Source organism: Hippopotamus amphibius, chromosome 13 (genome assembly GCF_030028045.1).
Source record: "Hippopotamus amphibius kiboko isolate mHipAmp2 chromosome 13, mHipAmp2.hap2, whole genome shotgun sequence".
NCBI lineage: Eukaryota > Metazoa > Chordata > Mammalia > Artiodactyla > Hippopotamidae > Hippopotamus > Hippopotamus amphibius.
The window spans coordinates 5451436-5477583 of NC_080198.1; the positions used below are offsets into that span (position 1 = coordinate 5451436).

Below are 26148 nucleotides of genomic sequence, written 5' to 3' on the forward strand. Positions count from 1 at the left end.
CACATCTTAGATGTGTCTCTTCCCCTAGAAGTCACTGGTAAGCCCCCAAGTCCAGTGAGTTCCCTCCTTTGACTTCTTTTAGGAACAGAAGAAGAATCCATAGTTCCTCTATCTCCCTCTGCACTGTCTCTGTCTCCCCAGCTGGAGAGACATCCTTAAGGACAGGGATGAGTCTTTTTTTTTCCTCCAGTGCCCTAAAAATCCTCTGTGCTCTGCCAACTTATTTATCCTCTCTCCCCCTTGGCCCGTGGCAACCACTGAGCTTTTAATGCCTCTATAGTTTTGCCTGTTCCAGACTGTAGTATCGTTGGAATCATACGCTGCACAGCCTTTTCAAATTAGCTTCTTTCACTTAGTAACATGCACTTAAGTTTCCTCCATGTCTTTTTCATGGCTTGATAGCTTATTCCTTTTTAGCACTGAATAATATTCCATTATCTGGATGTAACACAGGTTGCTTACCCATTCACCTACTGAAGGACATCTTGGTGCCTCCAAGTTTTGGCAGTTTTCAATAAAGCTCCTGTAAATACCTGTGTGCAGGTTTTTGTATGGACGTAAGTTTTCAGTTCATTTGGATAAACACCAAGGAGTGTGACTGCTGGATGGATGGTAAGGGCATGTTTAGTTTTGTAAGAAACTGCCAAACTGTCTTGCAAACTGGCTGTACCATTTTGCATTCCCACCAGTATTTGGTGTTGTCACTGTCTTGGATTCAGGCCATCCTGATAGGTGCGTCATGGTACCTCCTTATTGCTGTAATTTACAATTCTCCAATGACAGGTGATGTGGAACATCTTTTCATGTGCTTATTTGCCATCTGTGTATCTTAGGTGTGTGTGTAGGGGGGGACTCATCTCAGAGTCCCCATCACCTGACACTGGTTGGCACAGAGCTAGTGCTCAACAACATCCGCTCAGGAAGTACATCCTATGTTTAAAAAAAAAAAAAGAAGGAAACGCAAGCTGTCTCAACACACGCCACTGCTCCCATGCCTTTATCCTGCCCACTCTCCACTTTAAGATCACACCGCACAGGCCACCTAGCCATCACGACAGCTGAGGTTTCCCGCAGCCGGCAGTGCTCCACACTGCCTTCAAGACCCCCAAAAGAACAACATTCTTTTGTTCAACCTCTCTTGTGGCAAAGACTGTATTTAACTACGCAAGGCAGTTTACTATCTGATCTCTCATGAAGCCATAACCTCTTTGTGGGGAAGGATCCACCTTTCACACTTTAAAGAAATAATTTTTAAAACTTGCATATGGGAAAAAAAAAAAAAACACCTGACTTTTTGGTGAATGACTTCAGGAGTGTTAACACACACGTATCTACGTAACCACCAGCACCACAATCGTGCTCACTTTCGAGTCCAACAACTACACAGTTAAGATGTTGAAGAAAACTGTACCATGTCTCACTTAAGACATGAACACTCTTAAAAAATGGCAAGTTTTATCATGTGCCTCTTCTTGAATTAAGATTAAAATGCAAATTCTATCAAGTCCTCTCAGGAACACTCACTAGAGACACTTTGGCTGTCTCTCTCACTGGGAACATCCTTCTCTCTGCACCACTCCACCCACACACGCCAGCGCCCAGACCAAACTCCTTCACGAGCTCTCCCCAGAGCCCGTATCACCCTCTCCCCTCTCGGAATTCTCTGTTGAGGCACTTAGTCCTTTGCTGCTGAACACACACACCCGGAGGAGTCGCGGTGCCTGCCCGTCTTTTCTGTAAGATGGGCTCCGTGTCTGACTCTCCGTGTGACTGGCCACATGCTACGCCAGGGGCCTGATGAACTCACACCTGCCCCAAGGCTCTTAAAAGCAGAGTGGCTCTAAATGCCCTCCCTGGTCCATCGTCAACCCCAGAAACAGAAATGCAGTGGGTCTTTCCTAGCCTTAGTCATTTTGACAGCCAGTGGCTTACACCACAGAGTCGTCGTTGGGTTGGCTGAGGTGCACGAGGAGGCTCGGGGCAGGCGACAAGACCGGGTGGTGTTTCCTGGAACAGGCAGTCGCATCTCGAGCGTCCCTCTCCCAGTGGGAAAATCACCGAGTTCCTTCTGCTGAAGGCATTAAGGATTGAGCACAAGAAACTGCTTGTTGATCCAAAAATGGAAGGTAAAATAGGTATCCCAAGGAAAAGAACTATAAATGCCTATCTTTAAAGTTAATTATGCTTCCCTTACCAATCCTTAAATGGGAAGGCAAAAATTCTGCTTAACAGCTGACAGCATGGGCTGTAAAGTCACATTGGCCAGACTCACATTTTGATTCTATCACTTTTCCTAGGTATGGGATCCTGACCAATAACTTCATCTTTTTGAGCCTTACTTTCCTTTCTGTAAAACAGGCATACGAATACTTTCAAAGAGTAGTTGTCAAGATTAAATAAGATAGAGCCCATGAAGCACTAAACACAGTACCTGGGACACAACAGATGCTTATAAAACAGTAGCTACTATGTTTATTCTTGATGCTGTTATGCGCTCTACCTTTTATAAGGCATTTTAAGCATTAATACATTATTTCATTTGATCGTCATAGTTATTCTGAGATGGAACATTAATCCCATGCCAAGGCAGAAGCAAAGCTCAGAGCATCATTGGTGACTTGGTTTTGTGGTGCCTTTGGCCAGACCGCAGCGCCAGACTCTGGGGCCCTTGAACTCTGGGGTGGAACTCAGAAATTGAAAACAGTCTCTTTACTTCCAACACTTGGCCCAGGAAGGGAGAAGGGGTCCAACACTCAGAGCTAGCTGAGGGATGGAAAAGTCAGGGGGTGGGGGTGGGGGGCTCCAAGAGGCAAGCCAGTTGTAGATTTAAGAAGACACTCAAGGCCACTGGGCGGTAAAGCCACAGATGCTGGTGAATTATCCAAGGGAGTTAAGACTCCAAATGGCATTTTGCCAACCCATTTAACATTTACACTTTAAGCTATCAATTCTACCCCCAAGCCTGGAAGTTTGACTGCCAAGAACAGCATGGTCAGAAACACAAGGTGAAAGAAAGAGCAGGATCAATTTTTGTTTCATGTTGAGAATGTGCTGTTTTCAGCATGAAAACCTGGGAAAACAATGCAAAGAAAGGCAAGCTTCTCCCAGCTGACAGCATACTTACTGTGGTGGATGTGGGCAGGACAAGGGAGTGGGGGCGGGGGGTACATAAGGAGGGAAGAGAGCTTTGGAGGCCTGGGGATGGGGCAAAGAGACATCCTGCGGGAAGGCCTGACCAGTCACCACAGCCTCTGCATCACTTGGGGAGGGCATGCGAGGCTGGGCACAGGAGGCTGGGGTAGGGAAAAAAGCAGTGGACCTCGAGGGAGACAGTTTGGTTCATTAGCAGTAACTCTACTTAGGAGTTTTTAAAAACTTGGGGCAGGGGCAAACCTACACAGACAAACAAGAGGTAATACTGTAAAATATATGTTCAGGTATGAAGTAGGGAATTGTTCGGCTTGAGAGCCCATGGGTATCTATTTCAGACAAGGCAGCCACTGCCAGAGATCTGTAGCCTGATGGGCGGGGTAGGTGTCATTCTTGGCCTGATGAAAGAAAGATGATCTTGAAAGGGGTGAAAGTATATGGTTTCAGGCAACTCTGTGTCAGGCAAGTACCTTCCTTCTGATTTTTGCAGACACCACCTGGCTGGGGGAGGGGAAGGACAGGCAGGAAGAATGAAGAGAGGATCTCCCCAGTGGTGGAGGAAAACAGGGGAAGCCAGAGGGAGGAAGTCATTCTGGGTTCAAAGAAATCAACTTGGAAAGCTTCCTTTACAAAAATAGCCATTGGCAAATCCTACTCTATTTATATCACCCGTCCAAGATCACTGTCAGGGTCCTGGGCTGAATCACAAGACCCAGTAAATAATCCTCACGAGCATGGGGTGCTGGCTGCCTGATTTATGAGAAGATATCTGAAACGCCACTGGAGCAACTGAGTCAGGGAAACTTTGAGTGCTGGCACCAAATGGTACACTTGCAAGTGGATCTCACTTTACAGAAATAGATATGTTCCTGAAAAGTTGGCTCTAAAACGAATTAATTAACGGAGTCATATTTTCCTAGTGAATCACATTTTAAAACCAGAGATGGACTGGGGGAGGGGTGGCCAAACAAACAAAACAATGGTGACCCTAAGACTAAATAAAAACCACCCTTCATTCAGCAAACTTTAAAATGGCACTTACTTAAAAGGAGATTATAAATGCTCATAAAATACAGACAACTTGTCAGTAAATATATGCCCAGCGCCTATGACAGACAAGGCTTTGTGGGGGCTCTGAAGACTCCAGTGCCTCCCCGTTGGGAGCTCAGTCTGAGACTTTAAAGAAAATGACACTAAATATTCATGTTACATCAGAAAAACATGCCCCTGGGGACTTCCCTGGTGGTCCAGTGGTTAAGGCTGCGCTTTCAGTGCAGGGGGCCGCACGTATGACAAGGGGTGTGCGAGGGGTTGCCTGGCCCTTTAAGTGCTATCTGGCCTTGGAGCAGCTCTGCCGCCTTCCTGCCAGGAGAAGCCGACCAAGTCTGCCCCTAAATATGCCTTTTCAAACCCTCCGTTTATAAGTTAAAAGCTGCTGGCCATGTGGTGCTGTGTCATAACTGCTATTTATTTAACTAACTAGAAAAAAAAGAGAAGAAAAAAAAAGAAGAAAAAACATGATCTGGGCACTTTATAAATAAGAAGAGTTAAGGTACTTAAAGCTCTTTGAGAAGTAAAGGCCTGCACAACCCAACGGGCTGTTATTATAAACTTTAAAGGGCATTTGCTCGGGGATCTGTTTGTTTGGAAAAGGCCTGCCTCCTTCTACTTGATGCTCCCTTGCACACAGAATACTGGTCATTGGTGACAGGAACAGACACCTAAATTGTATTTACTCAATAAATGCAGATCAGGGCCTAATGAGTTTGCTTTAAGCAAGGGACGACACACTTGTGGCACTAACAGAAATGTTGTCTCTGTGCTAATGACAGTGTGGACAGCAGCTACAGGCATGTGCACAGAACTGGGGGGACATTAGCTCAAAATGTGCTATATCCTTAGACACGGCATGCCCCCGGAACTGGTACCACACTAGGGGCCTGTCAACAGTTAGAGTGAGACTCTCCCTGGCATTTTTGACTCAGACCTGAAAGTGTACAAAATAAGCAGTATGTTTTTGGAAGAAACACTTTTTGTTTCATAATTATGAACGAAGCTATGTCAGAGACTGCTAGTTATCCTAATATCCATTCTTTCCTTCTTCCTTTCACTGATAGAATTTCTCCCAGTTTTTTACTAGCAAGATATAGGCTGCCCTGGAGACTACATTTCCCAGCCTGCCTTATACTACAGATGGTCATGTGATTAACTGCTGGCCAATGGGAGGCAAGCAACTTCCAGGTCATGCCCTTTAAAAGGGAAATCATTTGCCCTCAACTTCCTCTCTTTTCCCCCTTTCCATATTCTGGAGTTTGGACTTGGCATTGCCAAGCCAGCTTTGACAACACCCACCAGGGTTTCTTAATCCTGAAGTCCACAGACTGCAAAGGGGTCCACAAATAGAATGTTGGTGTATAAACCTGGATGGGGAAAAAGCTATGTAACTTTATTTTCACTAACTTCTATCTGAAATTTAGCATTTTCCTCAGTTATCAGGTAGGGAAAAAACTATAGCAGCATTAGCAGTATCCAAGACTCTGTCAGCAGCAGACATTTATGGATATTCTCCTATCACATTATACTTGTTATGGGTTGTCTTGAAATATTATATAAACTCATCAATATTTTGAAATTATAGTAGTCATTATACTTGCCCCTAGATTATTATTTGAGGTATTAATAAAGCATATAGTACTACTGATGAGGAAATTGAAACTTCCATACTTGTAATTGCTTACTCTCCTCTATCTTGCAAAGGCCTGCTCGCCACTCTCAGTTAAACAGTAAAATGAATTACTAAGAGTGATCAGATAAGGGAAGACTGTCTTGCTCTTAGGCACCCACCCCAAGCCTTTGTTTGAGACCCTTTGCACATAGACTTGTTAAGTGACCATTAACTTCAACCTGCAACCAATATGAGAATGCAAATTGGGACCTTAGTCCTGATAGGAGTGGAATGTCCAGCTCCTACAAGTTCCTGTTAGGACCCCCTACTATGTGTGTAACCCATGGCAACTCCCGAGCTCTGTAACTGCCTGTGACCTATAGTAATTTGTAGCCAATCAGTTTGTACCAATTATAGCTGTATGTTTTAACCTATATAAGGAGAAGACTCCCCTGAAACGGGGCCCCAGAATTTTGGAGCGTTAGCTTGTCTGGGTCCGCCGGCTCAATAAACCTGAGTTCTCCAACTCTCCGAGTGTTGTGCTTGGTTTCTCGTGGGATCAGTTTTTTTTTCTGCAACACTACATTATGAGCTTGCTTCATTTTTTAAATTAATTTGACAATTGTATTTTGGCATAATTACTTTCCTTCCTAATTCTATGTATTTTATCTCACACATTTTAAAAATATTACTCTGTGAAGTGGTCTGTAGGCTTTGGCACACTGCCAAAGGGATCCATCGCACACACAAAATGTTATGAAGCCTTACCCAGGGAGTGGTAGAGCAGGAGTGCTAAGGAACTCAGGTCCATGGATGACCTTGTGCAGCACAGCCACCCTTCAAGGTCTGGACCACTCCTCTAGAGCAGGCTGCCCTAAAGGACTTTCTGTGATGACAGAAATGTTCTACATGTGCTGTTCAATACAACAGCCTCTAGTCCAGTGGCTAATGAGCATTTGAAATGAGACCAGTACAACTGAGGAATGAAATTTTAAATTTAATTTTAATTCATTTAAATGCAAACAGCCACACGTACCTAGTGGCTAGCATGCTGGTTAACACAGCTCTAGACTGTTATATGAGAGAGAAACACATTTCTGTCTGGTTTGAACCGCCATGTTTTGACGTCTCTCTGTTGCAGTACTTTAACCTATACCTTAACTAATACACAAGCTTACCTGGAGTCAAAAATAATAAGTATACTAGGGATAGAAGACACATTTGAAGACACAAACTCAACAGGTAAAGAAACTGACTAACTGAAACCAAAATTTATAATAGGAATTTTCTACTTACAAAGCATTCCCGTGCACATTAGTTTACCTGCTACCTCTAATCACCCTGTGCTTATTACTGCGACTCTGTAGAAGTTACAAAGATGGTAGAGCCAGAAGTCAACTCCAGATCTTACCACCATAACTTGTGCTTTCCAGCACTTCAAATGCCTCCTGGATGGCAGTTGGCAGTCTGAAGTGACCCAGCAGCTGCAAAAGACCTACAACCAGCACTAAGCCACCCCACCCCTCTCCGAGATGTCCATTTGCCTCCAGGACACACACAGCTGCCAAGTCCTTTTCTGGCCCTATGGGCTTTGGGATGCTGCAGGCATCTGAATGTCCCAAATTCCTGGCAAAGTGCCCATTTCCTTTGGAGTCTACTGTCTTGCAAGGACTTCTGAGTGCTGGGAACGGTGGTTAAAATACCCTTCGACTTGGAAATGATTCTTGGACTTGCCTCTTCAGCAAACCTTACTGCAAGGGTCATTTCAATGACTGCTCATTTTCCTCCCTTTGAAATTAGTTCAAAGAACACTGTTATTTTAGAACAACTAAACATAATAATAATTTATAATTTTATCAGTTAACAAAAGGGCCATGTCTTAAATTCTAAGCAACATAGACACCAAAAGGAGAAAAGCCAGTAGTACTGAGGTGTAACTACATCCCACATCTCAAGCTTCCATGTGGAGGCCAGGCTACACCCACCCTGCTTGTTGCCACTCTTGGGTCTCTCCATCTGCCAGCACACCCCTCTATTCCCTAGGCCTATAGAACTCCTACTCATCCTTCAAAAACCCAGTCTGTCCATTCTCATTATCACTTATTCCATTTTACTTTGTTCTTTTAAAAGTTTTCATTTGATTCTAAGTTACATATGAGCAAAGTTTAAAAAGCCAAATAATTCCAAGACTTGTTATGAAAAATAGCGGGCCTCCACCTTCTACTTCCCATGGTGAGTTACTTGATGCTATTTAAGTATTTACCTCTACGTTAAAATAATATGTCTATAATATTGTGGCATAAGAAATATGCATTTGGTCACTCCAATGACTGAAATATATTTCTCATACATATTTGGTCTTCATCCATGGTTCTTGGCTCACAGCTCTCAAAAACCTTGGAATTTCCTGAGTGATAAGATCAACTGGGGCTTCCCTGGTGGTGCAGTGGTTAAGAATCCGCCTGCCAATTCAGGGGACACGGGTTCAAGCCCTGGGCCGGGAAGATCCCACATGCCACAGAGCAACTAAGCCCGTGTGCCACAAATACTGAGCATGCACTCTAGAACCTGCGAGCCACAACTACTGAGCCCGCATGCTGCAACTACTGAAGCCTACACACCTAGAGCCCGTGCTTTGCAACAAGAGAAGCCACCACAATGAGAAACCCATGCACCACATCGAAGAGTAGTGCCCCCTTTCCACCATAACTGGGTTCTGGGTTCATGTTTTTTTTTGGCCATGCCACATGGCCTGCAAGATCTTAGTTCCCTCCCAGGGACTAAACCCTGGGCCACTACAGTGAAAGCACTGAGTCCTAACCACTGGACAGCCAGGGAATTCTGGGTTCATGTCAATAAGGTGACTTTTGGAAATCTCCTAAAGATGGGGGCAGGGGACTGGTTGCCGGGGGAACTAACCATGAATAGAGGGCTGTCATTTTCAGGTCCACCCCCTGATTTCCAGGGAGAGGAGGAGGGGCTGGAGGCTGAATCATTCACCAATGGCTAACGATTCAATCAATCATGCCTATGTAATGAAGCCTCCATAAAAACCCAGAAGGAGGGGGCTCAGAGAGCTCCTGTGGTTGGTAAACCAGATCGCTTCCATGCGCCAGCATGCCGGGGCCCGGACTCCGCATGCTGGGCCACGAACTCCACAAGGACAGAAGCTCTTTTGTTGAGGACCTCGTTCTATGTATCTCCTCAGCTGGCTGTTGGTTCATATCCTTTAATATCCTTTGTATTAAACTGGTACACTAGTAGTTGGTTTCTTATGTCCTGTGAGCTGCTCTAGCAAATTAATTGAACCCAAGGAGGGGGTTGTGGGAACCTCTGATCTATAGCCAGTCAGTCAGAAGTACAGGTGACAACCTGGACTTGTCATTTGAATATGAATCAGAGGGCACTCTTATGGGACTGAGCCCTTAACCTGTGTAAATAGTGTCAGAATGGAATTGAACTGTAGGACACCCAGCTGGTGTTGGAGAATTGCTTAGTGTGGGGAAACCATCACCCCACATTGGAACTGAGTACAAAATCTTTCATGTCTGTATTGTTACTTCTTGACTTCTTGATTTTCTTTTCAGGTTTAAGCATTATATATCTATTTCTCTTTTTGGTAAATGAGGATTTAGCTCTCTTCCACTGCTAGGCACCCCCTTACCCCTGTGATCACAAACGCTTACCTTCCTTTCCTCTCATCCTTACAACATAATTATAATTCCAGTTAGATCAATACCTAATTGCTATATCTAGGTGAACTGTGTAATATGCTGGGATTACTTTTTTCCCCCTTCTACAACATTGCTTTCTCTGGAGTTAACAACTGTCTTTTTTGTTTGTTTTACTTCATTCCTAAGTACTTATCCATAATTTAATCCCAAATTTTCTGCTATTGCCTAAATCTCCTAAATATATGCTCAGACACATTAGGTATTCAAGCAATTTCATTTCCATAACAAAATCTGTGCTAGAGCCTTATGACCTGATCCAATTTGTTTTAATAGCCCTCAGTGCTTCAGGCACAACTGCTATCCCGAGCTTTCCGTTCACCATCTTTTTTTTTTTTTTTAACGTATCCACTTTGAAGCATTATATTTATTTACACCTAAGAAGGCAACTGCGACTCACGCGATCCCTTCACCATTATTCTGATGATTCCTCCGACTCTCTCCTGGGTGCCATTCCCCACTTCCTATATTCCATGTCTTCCTCTTTCTTGGTTTACTCTTTTGTTTTTCTGGAGTTATCCTGCAGTGGTTTCCTCAGAAAGGGTGAACAGAAGGTATATTTTTTGAGATTTTACGTATCTGAAAATATCTTTGCTCTACCTTCACACTCAATTAACCGTCTGGCTGGATACAGAACTGTAGATTAGAAATAATTTTCCTTTACGGTTTGGAAGCACTGTTCCATTGACCTCTGGTTTCCAATGTAGTTACTGAGAAGGCAAACACTTCAGATTTTAAAAATTCTTTATATATGACCTTTTCTTCCTTTAAACTGCAGGTATTTTCTGACCTCACTGTTCTGAAATTTCACTAGGATGGGCCTTGGTGTGAGCCTATTGTTATTCTCTGTTCTAGGCAGTCAGTAGACTCTTCCAATCTAGAAGCTGTATTTATCAATTTTCAGAAATTTTATTTAATTCCTACTTTATTTTTTCTGGTTCTGTTTCTGGAACCTCTATTACTTGGATATTGGCACTCCTAGCCTGATCCACTAATTTGCTTATCTTTTCTCCCCTATCTACTATTTCTTTGCCCTTTTGTTTTAATTTCTGGAAGATATTCTGAATTTCACTGTCAAATTCTATTGAATTTTAAACTTACATTTTTAGTTTCTGAGAGTTCTTTTTAACTATCTGAATATACATTTTTATAGCCTTTTATTCTTGTTTCATGAATATAATATCTCTTTTATCTCACTGAGAACCCAAATTATAGTGGAATTTTTAGGAATACATAAAATTTTCATCTCCTGGCATAATCTATTTCCTTCAAATTTAGTTTATTCTCTGTCTTTCAAGTCAGATACCAAGTAATACTTGGTTTCTGCTTCTCTTCAAGGAGGTACTCAATTTGAAGTCCACGTGGACCTCACTGTAGGGCAGTCTGGCTAAGCTGCCATGACTCTTCTCTTTAGCATTGGTCAGATTCCCAGGAGGGGAATCGCCCACTCTCCCGTCTGGAAGGTATTTAGGCTGGAAGACCTATGTACTGGGAGCCCAGGATGAGGAGAAGGTCTGACCTCTCTGTATTTGATACGTAAACATTCATTTAATCCCATGTTTTCAGTGATACACCCTATTTTCAACTTTGGCTGATGTGTCCTAGTCTAGAAACTCTGTTTTACTCTGACCAGAGAGTAAACTTTCAGTTTCTTAACCAAAGTTGTGCAAAGCTAGGGTGGGGATCTAATTGCTTCTTAAGACAGACTTTCAACTAATCCTTCTGTTTTAAGTCTCATATTTACCTCCCATTTTCAGATGTATCTACTGTCCCCAATTCCCAAGTCTTCAGGTGGTTCTGAGGAAAATATTGGCTTTCTCTACTGGCTGGCTTAGAATTTAACCTTTCTGTCATCCATCTCTCTTGGTCATTTTGGGCTGCTATGTCAAAAATAACAGATTCGGTGGCTTAACCAACAAACTTCTATTTCTCATAGACCTGGACGCTGGGATATCCGAGATCAAGGTACCAGCAGATTTGGTGTCTGGTCATGGCCTACTTCCTAGCTCATAGATGGCCCTCTTCTCACTTTGTCCTCACATGGTGGAAGCGGCAAGGGACCTCTCTGGGGTCCCTTTTAGAAGGGATTAATCCCATTCATGAAAGCCCCACCCTCATGACCTAATTGCCTCTCAAAGGCCCCACCTATAAATACTATCACATTGGCGATTGGGTTACATCATATCAGTTCTGGGGCGGGGGGGGGGGGGGGGGGGGGGGGGGGCGGTGTGGAACATTCAGTCTATAGCATCATCTTTCCAGATTCCAATTTTTTTGTTGCTGTTGTTTGCTCTCCCATTCTTACTTTTAAAAAATATTCCCTTTACTGTGATTTTAGGACGAGGAATAATAAATAAATGTTTAATCAAAATTTTTTGCATATTCACATGGTTCAAGTTTCAGAAGGAAAAAAGTATATATAATTATGTCTCCTTCCCATCCTCAATGACCAGCCATCCAAGAGCCCCTTTAGAAAGAAAACAATGCTATCCGTTTCTGATGTCCTTCCAGCCTACCTTTATCATTTTAGATCCTACTCTGTATTATCAGCCTATTTGTATCATTTTAGACTTTGCTTTATTACTAAAGTACTTTTCACAATGCACTAAGAACTTCTTGAGGAAACAGATATGAGAAGCCTAGCTCCTTGGGGAGGACTGGAACAATGATAAAGTTTATCTTTATAGTTCCTTCCACTTTATGTTCCTTTTCCCACCTTTTATGGCCCTGTTCACTGCCTCCGACTCTTAGAAGTGACCACAAAAGCTTCTTCTCACCTATTATTAAACTAGCTCCACAAGAAAGGATCTGATAAATTGTTCTTATGTGAACGACTAATACAGCCTACTCTGCCAGTCTTCCCCAAAGTGACTGAACTATCAGAGGAGATAAAACTTAAGGCCAAAGGACTCAAACTCTAGCAGTGCCATTTCGAGAGTTGCCTAAGACAACAGGTCAGTTTTGGCAAGATGTGCTGTTATCAGGACTATGCTTACCAGGAAAATAAAGTCAAGCCAGAGTGGACTCTCAACCATAGACAATTTCAAACCAATCAAATGCCAAAGAAGCTATCCCTTAATATAGTGAGCAATAAAGCTAAATAGGCCAATTAAAACCTTCAAATATTAATGCTAAAAAATCATCATTTTCCATCTAAATGACAATGGGAAACATTACTGAATAACAAAATTACCATGAAGTAAAATGAAATCAAAATCAAAATAATCCACAAATTATGCCTTTTTAAATGAGTATTAAAAAAAAGGACCTGAAACCAAGACAGCAAAATGCTGACTTCCAGTTCTGACTACAATAAAATAGATGGTACCAGACTTACTTTCTTGCCATAAACAATAATAAAAACTCAACAACAACAATAAAAACTCAACAAACACATAAAATAACTGTTACCAGGCTCAGAGAGCAACCAACACAGGAACTCAAGCAGAGAACAATGGTTTTAATAGAGGGACAAGGCAAAAATCAAAGTTTGATGCTGCTAAGGAAGCTGGGATTTGGGGAGCAGGTAGTAGGGATGGGTGAAACACAGAAAGGGAACCCAGAAATGTACATGGAAATTGCCTTTGGATCCTTAGCTAACTGTTGGGCTGCAGAGTAAAGGGTGAGACTCCTAAAAGTCTGGGAGAAAGTACATGGAAGCTGAGACAAAGTGAAAATGCCAGATGTTGAATGTACTGGAGAGATGTTGGATTTTGGCCCAAATCAGACTGGAAGATATAGGTGAATACACCAAACATTTATTTAGAACTCAGAAAGATCTCCTATAAGATTATCAACCATATTTAGGATTTAAGGGGAACACTACAATAGACCTTCCCTAACAAGCCCAAAGCAGACCTTAACAGAACAATCGCAACTAAAAAAACCCCTAGTAACTCGCAGTTTACACGGAACACAACTATATGTTATTTACAAGAAATATACTTTAAACACAAAGACAGTTTGAAACTAAATGATTCATATCATGCAACGACAACAAAAGTTTTGTCATTATAATACTATGAGGTAAACAGATGTTAAAGTAAGAAATATTATGACAGATAACTAGAGGCATTTCACAGTGATAAAAGGGTCAATGCAACAGAAAGATATCACTATCTGAAACATGTATGCATCAAATAATACAGTTTTAAAAGAAATAAAACAAAGTTGAGAGTAAGAAAAAGATATAGACAAATCTACAGTCATAGTTGGAGATGTTAACATACCTCTGTCACCGACAGAATAAGCTTACAAAAAATCAGAAAGGATATAGAGGATTTGAACATGACTACTAAACTTGAGATCTAGTTTACATACATAGTATACTATATGCAACAACAACAGGATGTAGACTCTTTTCAAGTGCACATGGCACATTTACCAAAGTAGAATATATTCTTAGTCATAAAGTAGATCTCAACAAATTCCAAAAGATTAAAATCATAATGTTTTCTGACCATTGTGAATTAAATGCATTAAAGGAATGAATTAAAGGGTAAGAACAGAAAGATCAGAAAATCTTCAAATGGTTAGAAATTAAGCAATACACTTCTAAGAAACCCATAGGTTAAATAAGAAGTCACAATGGAAATCAGAATCCATTTCAAGATGGATAATAATGAAAATATGCTATGTCAAAACTTGTGGGATCCAGCAAAGCAGTACTGAGAGGGAACGTTATAGCTTTATATGCAAAGCATATAGTAGAAGACAGGAAAGTTTGAAATTCTGTGATCTAAACTTCTAACACAAGAAGCTAGAAAAAGAACTACATTTAAAAAAAAATAGAAGATAATAAACATAAGCGCAGAAATGAGAGAGAACACAAAAATAACAGAAAATCAAGAAAGCCCAAAATAGAATTATTAACCTTTTAGAATAACCTAACAATGAATACTCCAAGAAAAGGAAATTAAGGAAATTTCATTTACAATATCATCAAAAAGAAAAAATACGAATAAATTTAATCAAGGAAGTGAAAGACTTGTACACTGAAAAGTATAAAATGTTGAAAGAAATTAAAGACACAAAATTCATCAAATTGTATACGTAAATGAATTTTACAGTATGCAAATTATACTCAAGAAAACTACTTCTTAAAAGGTATAAAAACTGGAAAAGTAGTAAATTAGTCTTTATTCACAGATGACAAATTGCATACACTGGAAATCCAAAAAAAATGGACAAATAATTGGAATATAGAAGTGAATTTGGCAAAGATCACTGGCTACTAAGTCAATGTGCAAAAATTAATTGTACTTCTATATTCTGGCAACAAACAATAGGAAGATGAATTTTAAAAAGTGCTATTTATAAAAGCATTTTTTTCTGTTGTAATAGCAGCAATTCCCATTTAATGAGCACATATCTTGCCAGGTAGTGACAAAATCCTTTACACATATGGCTTTCTTTACTGAACCTACAAACAACTCTGAGAGGTGGGTATTATTAACTTCATTTTACAGATGAGTAAATAGAGATTTAGAGGTGCAGGACTTGCCCAAGACCACAAAGCTCCTAAGCAGTGGTCAGGCCTGGGGTTCAGCTTTATATGATCCACAAAGCCCCTACTCCTCCTGCTATACTTGGGTATACACGTATAACAAGGGGACAGATGTGAAGAAAGCAGACTTACTAAAGGGATTTCTTCAAGGCTACCTTCTCTCTAGAGAAGACTGAGAAATGCCTATACTCCAAATAACTGGCACAAAACCTGATGCATAGTTGGGACTCAATAAAAAGTTAGCTGAATAAATGGATTCAGCAACAATCCACTTTTTTTTTTTTTTTGGACAATCCATGTGTTTAAAATTCTGATATTTTCCTGAGTGGCTGCATCATTTCACAATCTACAAGTAATGCGTGAGGGTTCCAATTACCCTACATCCTCTCTAGCAATTGCTACTGTCTGTCTTTTATTTTAGCCATTCTAATGGGTGTGAAGTAGTTTCTCACTGTAGTTTTGATTTGCATTTCCCTAACGACTAATGATGTCGGGTATCTTTTCAGATGCTTATTGGCCATTTGTGTATCTTTGAAAAATGTATGTTCAAATCCTTTACTTATTTTTTATTTGGGTTTTTTTTCATCGATAAGTTGTAAGATTTATATATTATGGATTTGGGGCCCTTATCAGACAATGATTTACAAATATTTTTTCCCACCTCCAGGTTGTCGTTTCACTTTCTTGATAATGTCCTTCAAAGAACAAAGGTTTTAATTTTGATAAAGTCCAATTCATTTATTTTTGTGTTGTTTCTTGTACTTTGGTGTTGTATCTAGAAATCACTGCCTAATCCAAGGTCATGATGATTTACACCTATGTTTTCTTCTAAGAGTTTTATAGTTTAGCTCTTACATTAGGTTTATGATCCATTTGACATTAATTTTTGTATACAGTAATGAAGTAGGGGTCTAACTTTCATCCTTTTGCATGGGGATATCCAGTTGTCTGAGTATCATTTGTTGAAGAGAGCATTCTTTATCCACTGAATTGTCTTACACTTCCATCAAAAATCAGTTGATCACAAATGCATGGCTTCTATTTCTGGACTCAATTCGAATCCAATGATCTACATGTTTATTGGTATAACCACCCTATGTTGGTTACTACCACTTTGCAGTAAGTTTTGAAATGAGAAAGTGTGAAATTTTAACTTTGTTTTAGCCATTCTGAATCCTTGCATTTCTACATGATTTTTAAGATCGGTGTCAATTTCTGTAAAAAAGGCCACTGGAATTTTGATAGGGAATGTGCTAAATTTGTAGATCAATAAGGGGTACTGCCACCCTAATGATGTTCATTATTCCAATCCAGGAACATGAGATGTCTTTATTTATGTCTTCAGTTCTTCAAATAATGTTTTGTAGTTTTCAGTATACAAGCCTTACACTACTTTTGTTAAATTTATTCATCACAACTCCATTCTTTTTGATGCTATCGCATATGGAATTACTTTTTAAATTTCATTTTTAGATTGTTCATTGCAAGTGTATAGACATAGACTTGATTTTTGTATATTTGCCCTGTATCCTGCAACTTTGCTGAACTTGTTTATTAATTCTAATACTTCTTCTGTGGATTCCTTAGGATATTCTAATATAAGATTATGAATAGAGATAGTTTTACTCTTCCTTTCCAACATGGATACCTTTTGTTTCTTCTTCTTGCCTGACTGCCCTGGGCCTATATCCTTTGGACATGATCTGTTCGTTTTGAGAGTTTGTTTTCTTGGCATAGAAAGATATCACTCTAGATCTAGAAACAGTCATTTCTCCAGGAGCTCTGCTGTCTAGGCATGTCGAAGATGTATTGCCTTCTCTGGCAATTATATCTCTACACTGGAGAGGGAACACTGGCACTTAAGATCAACCAACTTGCTCTGATCCTTGATCAGCAAATTACTTGATTATAACTTGGCTTTCCATGTAGAATGTACCAACCAAAGGAAGGATTCTGATGAAAAGACTATCATAGTTCTGTTTTTCTCTAGGAAGTTCATAAGTATCAGCTCTGGGTACTCTGCAAAAACCATGTTTCTGGGCCTTCATAATTCAGACTCAGACCTTGACCCATGCCGATGGAACCAAGCTAAGCAGCTAGCTGGCAGCCTGAGAAACCTCCATCTCATCACGCGTAGAACACAACTGTATTCTTCAAGGACAGGGCAGCAGCTGAAGCAGGCACATCTAAGGGTGTCTTGTCATGTTCCTTCTGTCCCACCTCCATAGTTAAATGCCAATTGAAACATAATCCCTCTTCAGAGCTCACTAGCTTTTTATATTAGCTCCTTAGCCAAAAGATAAGGCCAAGTATACCACCATCTGCTTCATGAATCCTTTAGCTTTCTTGCTCCTAATCCAATATGGGTCAGGGGGTCAGATTGAGAATCTTATGACTCACGGAAGTAGTTCACAGAAATTCGGGAAGCAGTTCCCCCTTTTGGAGAAGAAAAGCTGAGTGGTATCCAGAAAGACATGCCCCTGGGGAGAGGCCTAAAGTGCTGTCAACAGAGTCTGTAGGATGTTAGGTGTGGAAGGGATCCCGGGGCAACAGGCAGACCCTGTTTTAAGATGGAAGGGACCGCAGTGTAGAAGGGTCGAGTGGCTTGTACAAGGTCTCACAGTCAAGAGGCAGAGCAGGGACCTAAATGCTGGCTCCCTGATTCCAAATGCAGAGGACTTCTCTCGTTGCCTGACTTCAGCATGTGCAGAAATCAACACATGAAAAGTTAAGACATATGGGATGGCTGTTTAACATGTTTAAGTGATGCTCATTTCTTTCATATGCCTCAAACTCTTGTCATTATTTAGATGTCTTTGCAATTATTTCCACATTATTCTTTTTGTTTTCATATCCTTAAGTATTGATACAAATATTGCTGCTATTTACCTTTCATCTGTCCCCAGTTTGACAAAATGAGTAGAAACAGAAAAGGAATAAGTAACCAAAGCTGCCCCCTATCAATATGCATTTTGCTTACCCCTGACAAAGCAGCTGCCTTCAAATTCATCCCTTCCTTTGCTTTTTTCTATTGCTAACTGCCTCCTCCTGTCTCCTGATCAGGCCTCCAGTTCTCCCTTTGCAATTAATGCCTTTCCTGGCTGCCAAAGGCATTTTTCTAACAGTCCCTACCATGTCTCTCATGAGTCCCCCACATCTTCAGGATAATTTCCATTCAAAATGCTTCTCAGCCTAGCCTCAACCTGCCTACCCTCCTATCTTTCAAGTTCATCTCTCTGCATTCTCTCTCCATGCATCCTGTTCTCCAGTTACCTGCCTTTGAACCTGCTGTTCTCATTGTTCATCTTCTTTGTTAAAATCCTACTATGGCTCTTCTGTGATGTCTTCCCCATCCCCCAAACTAGAATCATTCCCTCTTTGACACTCTATACCTCTCCTTTATAGGCATCTAGTTGCCTTTATATTATTTCTTGTGTTACAGTTATAAGTGTATATATATGCAGTCTTTAGCACCAAAACAATCTCACTGAAGGCAGGCTGTAACCTCTATATTCAGCCTGATACTGGGATAAAGTGATTGCCCTAGTGTTTGGGGTGAAAGTGGATACGCCTTTTCCAACACAGAAGGAAGAAATACAAACATCATCCAACCTGCCCTAAATTCAGGCACCTAGAAGGGATGACAGAGACGGAAGTCAAATGGCATAACCGGCCAGGACCACACCACAGTGGTGTCTCTGCTCACACCGGTTACTCTGCTGAAAGGCCACCTCCTCTCACGGGATACGCCCGCTTTCTAGGGCGCTATGACCCCAGGCTCCTGAGACGGAGTCAGGGACAGACATGACTTGGCTCCTCAGCTTTGCAGAGAACAGCCTGCCTGAGTCCAGCTGCGGTGGTAAATCAGCGGACGGCCCCTGTCAGCAGGAGCTTCTCCAACAGGACCTCTTCTTCCCCCCAAGAAATGTCAACCTCTCTAGGTCTGAGGTAGAGTCCTGAGTATATTTTCAAGGAGAAACAAAAGCAAAAAACTCCCAGGTGACTTTAATGTACCACTCTAAGTTAAAACCCCGAGGTAAACCAACATGTCACCTCTCAGATAAACTCCCATTTTCATGAACCATGAGTTTCTGGAACAGAAAGAGACCTAAACCATTCATTCAGCATGTTGATCAATGAAGGATACAGTGACAGTGAGAAGAGAAAAGGCTCCAGCCCTCAAGGACAGGTACAGTGTGCACAAGGATATTTGCTGGGGCGTTATTTTTATCCAAAGCTTGGAAACAACCTCAGTGTTTTTCAGTAGAAGAACGGATGGATTTTCAAATGTGTATACATGTGGCGGAGATGGCTAAACTGGAGCTACATGCAGCAACATGGAAACATTTCAAAAACTACGCTCTTGAATGAAAAGTAAAGTTGTGGAAGGATGTGTACAACCTGACACCGCCTATATAAAATTTAAACACACGGACAACAAGGTGCTGCATTGTCTAAGGAGAGCGCACACGTGTGGTTAGGGTGTGAAGCGAGGACAGCAACGGTCAGCACCAAATTCAGGGTGGGGCCTCCTTGGGGTGGGAGGGAGAGGGAGGGGGCCATGGTGGGTGGGGCCTCCACTGAACACCTCCCTTCACCCCGTGGCTGAGTGGCAGTGTGCAGGCTTTCAGGCTCTTCGCTAAGTCCTTTTGCACATCTGAAGCATTCCGTAACAAAGTCAGTGGTTAAGAAAAAGCTGATACACATATACAATGGAATATTACCCAGCCATAAACAGGAACAAAACTGGGTCATCTGTAGAGACGTGCATGGACTGTCAAACACAGTGAAGTAAGGCAGAAAGAGAAAAGCCAATATTGTATATGAACGCATATATGTGGAATCTGAAAAAACTGGTATAGACAGTCATATTTACAAAGCCGAAACAGAGACATAGAGAACAAAGGTATGGATACTGAGGATAGGGTGGATGAATTCGGAGTTTGGGATTGACATATATACACTATGATACTATGTATAAAATAGATAACTAATGAGAACCTACTGTACAGCACAGGGAACTCTACTCAATGTTCTGTGGTGACCTAAATGGGAAGGAAATCCAAAAAAGACGGGATACATGTAAACGTATAGCTGATTCACTTTGCTATGCAATATATACTAACACAATATGTAAAGCAACTAGACTCCAATAAAATAAAATAAGAAAAAGAAAAAGCTCTCAAGTGTTTTACGTAAAAATCTTCATTGTTAGGTATCTTAATGCACTGAGGGCAAAGGATAAAATCCCCCAGGAGTTTATCAGCCTTTTCTTGATAGGAGGGGAATCGGGTTCCTTGCCAGGCCTTGCATGGGCAAAATCTGGTTTTTCATGCACCTTGCCTCCCTTCTCATCCCTGCTGCCTCCCTGCTCCTCAGCTGTAAGCCACACTCCGCCCTTTTCTTCTGGAAGCAAACAAGCACATCAGCTGAGGCACCGACTGTCCAGTGTCAACCTGTCTAAAGCCTGCAGGAGGCCCTGGAGCCCAGACTCCCTGTGCGCTTCTCAGGCCGCTGCAGTGTCACAGAAGCGCCCGGAGGTGGCTCAGGGGACATGTGGGTACTAGCTGTGTTGCTCAGCCAAGTCAGTAGACCTCTCCTGACCCTGGTGTCTTCATCTGTAAAGCGACCGGTTTGGACCCCTCAGGACAGTCCCCTCCAGCTCTGAAATCGCCCGCCCCGCAAGCCACATCCAAAAGATGTGGTTTTCTCCACGGGGGATCCTCAAGGACCAGTGCCTCTTGCCCTGAATTCTAACTCTGACACTGGGGAGTCTCCTTGGTGTCAGGGCAAACAAGTTATTTATTAAGAGTACTCCGCAGAAAGGCTCTCCCACATGCCTGAGTCACAGTGAAAACAGGAAGCCCACACCTTTTTCTTCTGAGGACCGTCCCATGTGCCCACCACCTTCCTCCAGCTGTAAAAACGCCTTCATGAAATCCCCACGGAGCCAAGGCCAAAGGGCTGCTCCCTGCAGGCGGGGGCGGGGCGGTGGAGCAGGAAGCACACAGGCTGCTCACAGCAGCAGAGTCCTGACTCCAAAGGAAAACCATCCCTGAAATCTGCCCTGAGAGAAGGCATTTCCTAAGCAGTTTTCAGCACCCCTAGCCCCCAGGCATTCTTACCTCGTTTATGGGACCGCAGTGGAACTGAGCACAGGACACGGAGTTGACATGTTTTAAAAAATTTGTTATTAGCTTTTTTTTTTTTAAAGATAGAAAATTTTGTACCATGTAACCACATGGTACAAAATTCAAAAGCTAAGTCTCCTTCCAGTTGTTTTCCCCAGTCAACCAGCTCCCCTCCCCAGCAGCAACCACTGTTCTCAATTTCTAGTATATCTTTTAGAGGCACTTCATGCACGTACAAGGCTGTGAGCACAAAACCACACACATACCTACACGTGATTTTAGGAGCATGCTATACATGTTTTTTTGTAATAATATTTTGAAAGTTTCAAAAAGTTTCAAACTTAGAGAAAACTTGAATGAGCACCTCTATACTACTGACCTAAGTATATTGATGAATATTTTCTCACAGTCTTAATATATATTTTACCCCTGAACTTCTGCAACATATGCTGCAGGTATTACAACACTCATCTTCTGAATACATTGGGATATAACCTCTAAGAATAAGGGCTCCCTTCTGCACACCCATAATAACACGATCACACCTATGAAAATTAACATTAATTCAATAATGTCGCCTAACATAGAGTCTGTATTCAAACTTCCCCACCTGTCCCAAAAATGAAACTTGCTTTTTAAAGTCAGCACTATCTCCTGGAGATTTTTCTATACCATTCAAATAAAGACTCCTCAATATTCTTGATAACAATAATAAAAACTAACATTTCAAGTGCTTACTGTGTGTCAGGCACTTTTAAAAGATTTTTCTTCTGCCATCCCTGGGTTAATTTTCTTGTTCTTTCTGTAACTTTGTAAATTTAGTGCATAATTTCTTTATTTTCATTCATTTTTGTTATTAATGTAAGAACCTAGATTGATGAATTTTCCTAAGCTGTATCAAAAAAAGTATTTACGTGTAGAATTTTCACATTATGTTCTAGAGGGTCTGCAGTTTTGATTCTGATTTCCTCACTGACCCAAGGGGAATTTTAAAATTTCCCAGTGATGTTTTGTTTTAAATTTTTTAAATGTGTATTTTTCAGTTATATTACATAGTGATCAGATACGGGTTTTGTGCTATTTGTACCTTTTTGGGTATGTACTGTGGTTTTCTCAGTTTCCTACTATATGGTCAATTTCTGTGACAAATGAAAAGAAGAAAACTTATCAACTAATCTACCTTATTAAGGAAACAGCAGTTTTATGTCTCTACCTCCTTCCTCCACATCAAATTCATGTTAAAAGTCAAATATTTTTATATTTTTGGCATGGGGGCTTAGGACATTTCATCCTCACCACTGTCATGCAATCGTGCTCATCCTGGTCTTATATGGCATGCCATTGCTAACGAATTAAAGAAGCTTAGCAATTAAAGGGAACCTCCACTCAGTACAGGAATTTCCTTTACAGCATCCCCAAAAGATGTTCAAGTGGATTTAACTTGAATTATTGCCACGCCAGAGAACTCAGCACATTGCTGAAGGTGTGGCTTGTGTGGCCTCCATGAGGCAATCAAGGATTAAGATTGTATTCACTGGCCACCTACCATAAGGACTGCATTATCCAATGCGCTCTGAGGACACACAAGAGAAGGATGATGTTACACCTGTGCTCTAGAGCTGGGGTTCCCAAACTGTGTGCCTTTGGGCCCTGCAGTGAATTTCCACCATGGGGTATTTTAAAGTTTTGAAACATGATACATAACATCTGTCAGACCCTGCACGAAATACCAGATCAAAGCAGTTTACAGCTTCTACATTTGTTTGTGCTACAATCATTTTGAAGATCTCGTATCTTTGCAAACCTAGGTTTTTAGCGGTCGTTTTATAAAAGCAAGTATTATGTGAAAATCAACACAGAACAGCAAAGCAGTTTGGCAATGTCCCATCTGATTCCAAGGTTTGGGAGGCTGTGCAGTGCCCAACAGGTGCATACATCCTATTAGTAAATAGCTGGTTATTTCATAATAAAATGACATTTTCTTTCAATTTATGTGCAGTATTTTTTTCAAATAGTTACTCAATTGTTAAGACTTAGCTGTTAAGTTGTTTGATCCTAACTACTTAATAAATGGAAACTGTTATGTTTTTCTTTTGGCCTAGGGGCTCCGTGAAATAATTCTTGAGACTCCAAGAGCACCATGAACTGAGAAACTGGGAGGAGGACTCTGGTGGCTCACAGCTGAGCTTCAGAGACGAAAAGTCATGCCAGTGATGCAATCAGGATGTGAACAGTTAGGCTTATACAGTCACAGAATTAGCAGACATTTCAGGAGTTAGACTGGAGGAAGCACAGCTTAGGACAGAGTCCAACAAGTGGAAGCTGCCTGCCCACTGGGGGGTGGTAAGGGCTGAACACAGACAAGAGAGGGGCCTCTACAAGAGTAAAGAGGCGTGGGAATGAACATGGCCTGTTCTGGAGACAATGAAGACACTGGTCTGGCCGGGGGCCTTGGAGGAGCAGCTGAGGAGTTTGGAACTTTGATCTGGGGGCACAGTGGGGTGGAGTCCGGTCATAGGAGTGATACAGTAAAAACCAGTGTTTTAGGAAGATTAATGCTAGTGGGGGTAGCAGGTGGACTGGAGGGACCATAAGGTAGGAAATTCTATCACCTGAAAAAGCAATTCTCCTACACAGTCCAAGCCCGATGCAATTCAGAGCAGGTGGCAAACCCTTCCTTCAGCTGCAGCATGACACAGGGGACCACACTGCACAGCTCCCCAAACTATCATTCCTGATTGTAGGAATTACATTTCTTGACTGTGTGCTTACAAAATGGCTGTTTCAGGATTCTCTCTAACGGGGGTACGCTGGAATCAAGTTTTTAGAAATTCTACTTGGAGATCATAGCCTTACCTCTAGGAAAGTAGATAAAAAGAAGGAGTAAACATGGAATAGAGAAAAAAAACTACTGGATAGAGACTTGGTGCTGAATCTCGATTTGACCGCAAACACACCAAAGAGTGGGCCGAGGCCCTGGCTTCTTTACTCTTTAAATGAGGGCTCTATGACTAGAGATGCAAAGAAACACTAAATTGCCAAAGAGGGCTCCTATCCACCTGACGGCTGAGGTTCCATCTCTTTGTGTACTGAGAATTAGAGCCAAAACTGTGCTTTTACTATTTCATTTCAATTTGCACGAAGCATTTATATCAACAAAGGACTCTATATTATTGAAATATCATAATCTGGGCTCCTGTAAACTATTATTACCGTAAGAGCAGTGACTATATACAACAGACCGGAATATTGGCAGCGCCTTCTGGGGAACAAATGTCATCAGCCTGGTGTACCAAAGCTGCCCCATGAAGATGACTCACAGACAACACTTAAAATAAAAATGAAGCCACTGATCTGCTTTATGTCTCGAGGGAACAAACACGCTCTGTACAACCTGCGTTAAGACAGAGAAGGAACGTCCAGGTACGATGGGGTGAAGACTGTGGAAAATCGGGGGAAAATCAGGGGGCAGAAAAACTTGGAACTTAAAATAATTATGAACACAAGAAATAAAGGCCGCATAATAAAGGACATTAGGAAAGTCCTATGGATTTTTATTTTAATTCAAGCAATAACTTTCTGTGTCCTTTCTAGCTCCAGGAGGAATGGTAATGCGTCTTACAGAATTTGCCCACAAAGCACTCCTGATTCTTTCCTCAAAACTGGGTATGAGATCAAATGAGACGGTATTTGGGACCCCCTATGGTGATGGGATTACTAAATGTCAGGACTTGGTGATGAGTCACAGAAGCGGGTCTCTGGCTTTTTAAATAGCCCCCGGATATTCTGGTCTCTTTGATAGCCCCGAGACGTCTTTTCAGAAGCACTGGTCTAGTGGGGGCACACAGCCCCAGCAGCCCCCAGAGAAGACCCGGATAAACATGGCCACAGGCAGCCCCCCGATGCAGCTGCGGCTGAGCTTCTGCTGCAGGAGGGAGGCTGTCGCGGTTTTACAGAGGAGGAGGGGTGGGGAAGAGAAAACATGTTCTCATCCTTGGGAAACTTGCAAAATGACTTCCCTCCAGGAGTCTGTGCAAGCAAAATCTCTACTCCTGTCCCCGCTTGCAGGTCAGCGAACCCATTCATGGATTAGGAAGTGACCCGCAAGCACCAGTGTGAGGAGAGGGGTGCGGCGGTGGAAACGCTCAGAGAGAATGCTGTATCCTGTTTAACTTGGCCTTGCCCATGCCAAACCCTTTCTCTGTGAATGTTTCCTTAGTTAAAGGGCGATAACGTCCTCCTTCCAATGGCCTCTGCTCTCACGAAATGGGCTATTCTCCATTCTTGTGAAAACACTCTCACCATCACTCAGTTGCTCCCGCAGCCACCGTCTCGCCCACCAGACAGGGAGGAGGCCCTGACTGACGCACATCTCAGGGCCGCTGTGTGCAAAACGCCTGGAAGCACACGTGTGATGCACTCGCACAAGGTTAGACTCACACACGGTGTAAGTCCTTACAGTGCAACGTCTGCTGTATGCACTTTGCATCTTGCTGTGGCCCGTTAAATTCATGGAAAATAAAGGGTGAATGTGGAAGTTAAACTAAACTAGATAAAGTGTGCTGGGGGCCTGAACTACCGAAGAGTTCTCGAGAGCCACACTTATGGACAACGGCAAAACAGACACTCGGTAGCCATGGCCGTTAGGAGGACAGGCCCCAGGAACGACAACTGAAAGCTGCGGAGAGTTTAGAGAGTCAGCGTTAGTAGAAACCCCAGATCCCACACGTGGCTGCAGGTGGAAAAGTACGCCTAGTTCCTCATGTCCTAACAAGGCGCCTTCCCCCCAGAGGCTTCCAGAACCTGCCTGGGGCTCTTCTGCAGCAGAAGCGGCTACTGAGTGGTTTGGTCTCGGCACCTTACTCTCTATCAACCAGCACAACAGAAAGCTGCTGCCGTCACTCACCAAGGCTGTGGGGCCAGGGGCTCTGCCACCCGTCCCCCTGTGTGAGGCCCCGTGTGTCG

General features: G+C 42.1%; 1 protein-coding gene across 10 annotated transcripts in view; it reads right to left on the reverse strand.

Annotated features, from left to right (window-relative positions):
- The window catches only part of ATG7 (autophagy related 7), a 330637-nt gene that overhangs the window by 37501 nt on the left and 266988 nt on the right, over positions 1 to 26148 (reverse strand). The window contains exon 20 of one of the 10 annotated variants that reach the window (XM_057705410.1): positions 7000 to 7603. The exons of the other annotated variants lie outside the window; for them this stretch is intronic. Coding sequence (XP_057561393.1) covers positions 7592 to 7603 — 12 coding nt within the window. The 3' untranslated portion in view covers positions 7000 to 7591. Of the gene's footprint in view, positions 1 to 6999; positions 7604 to 26148 lie in introns of those variants that run through there. 10 annotated transcript variants of the gene reach the window in all.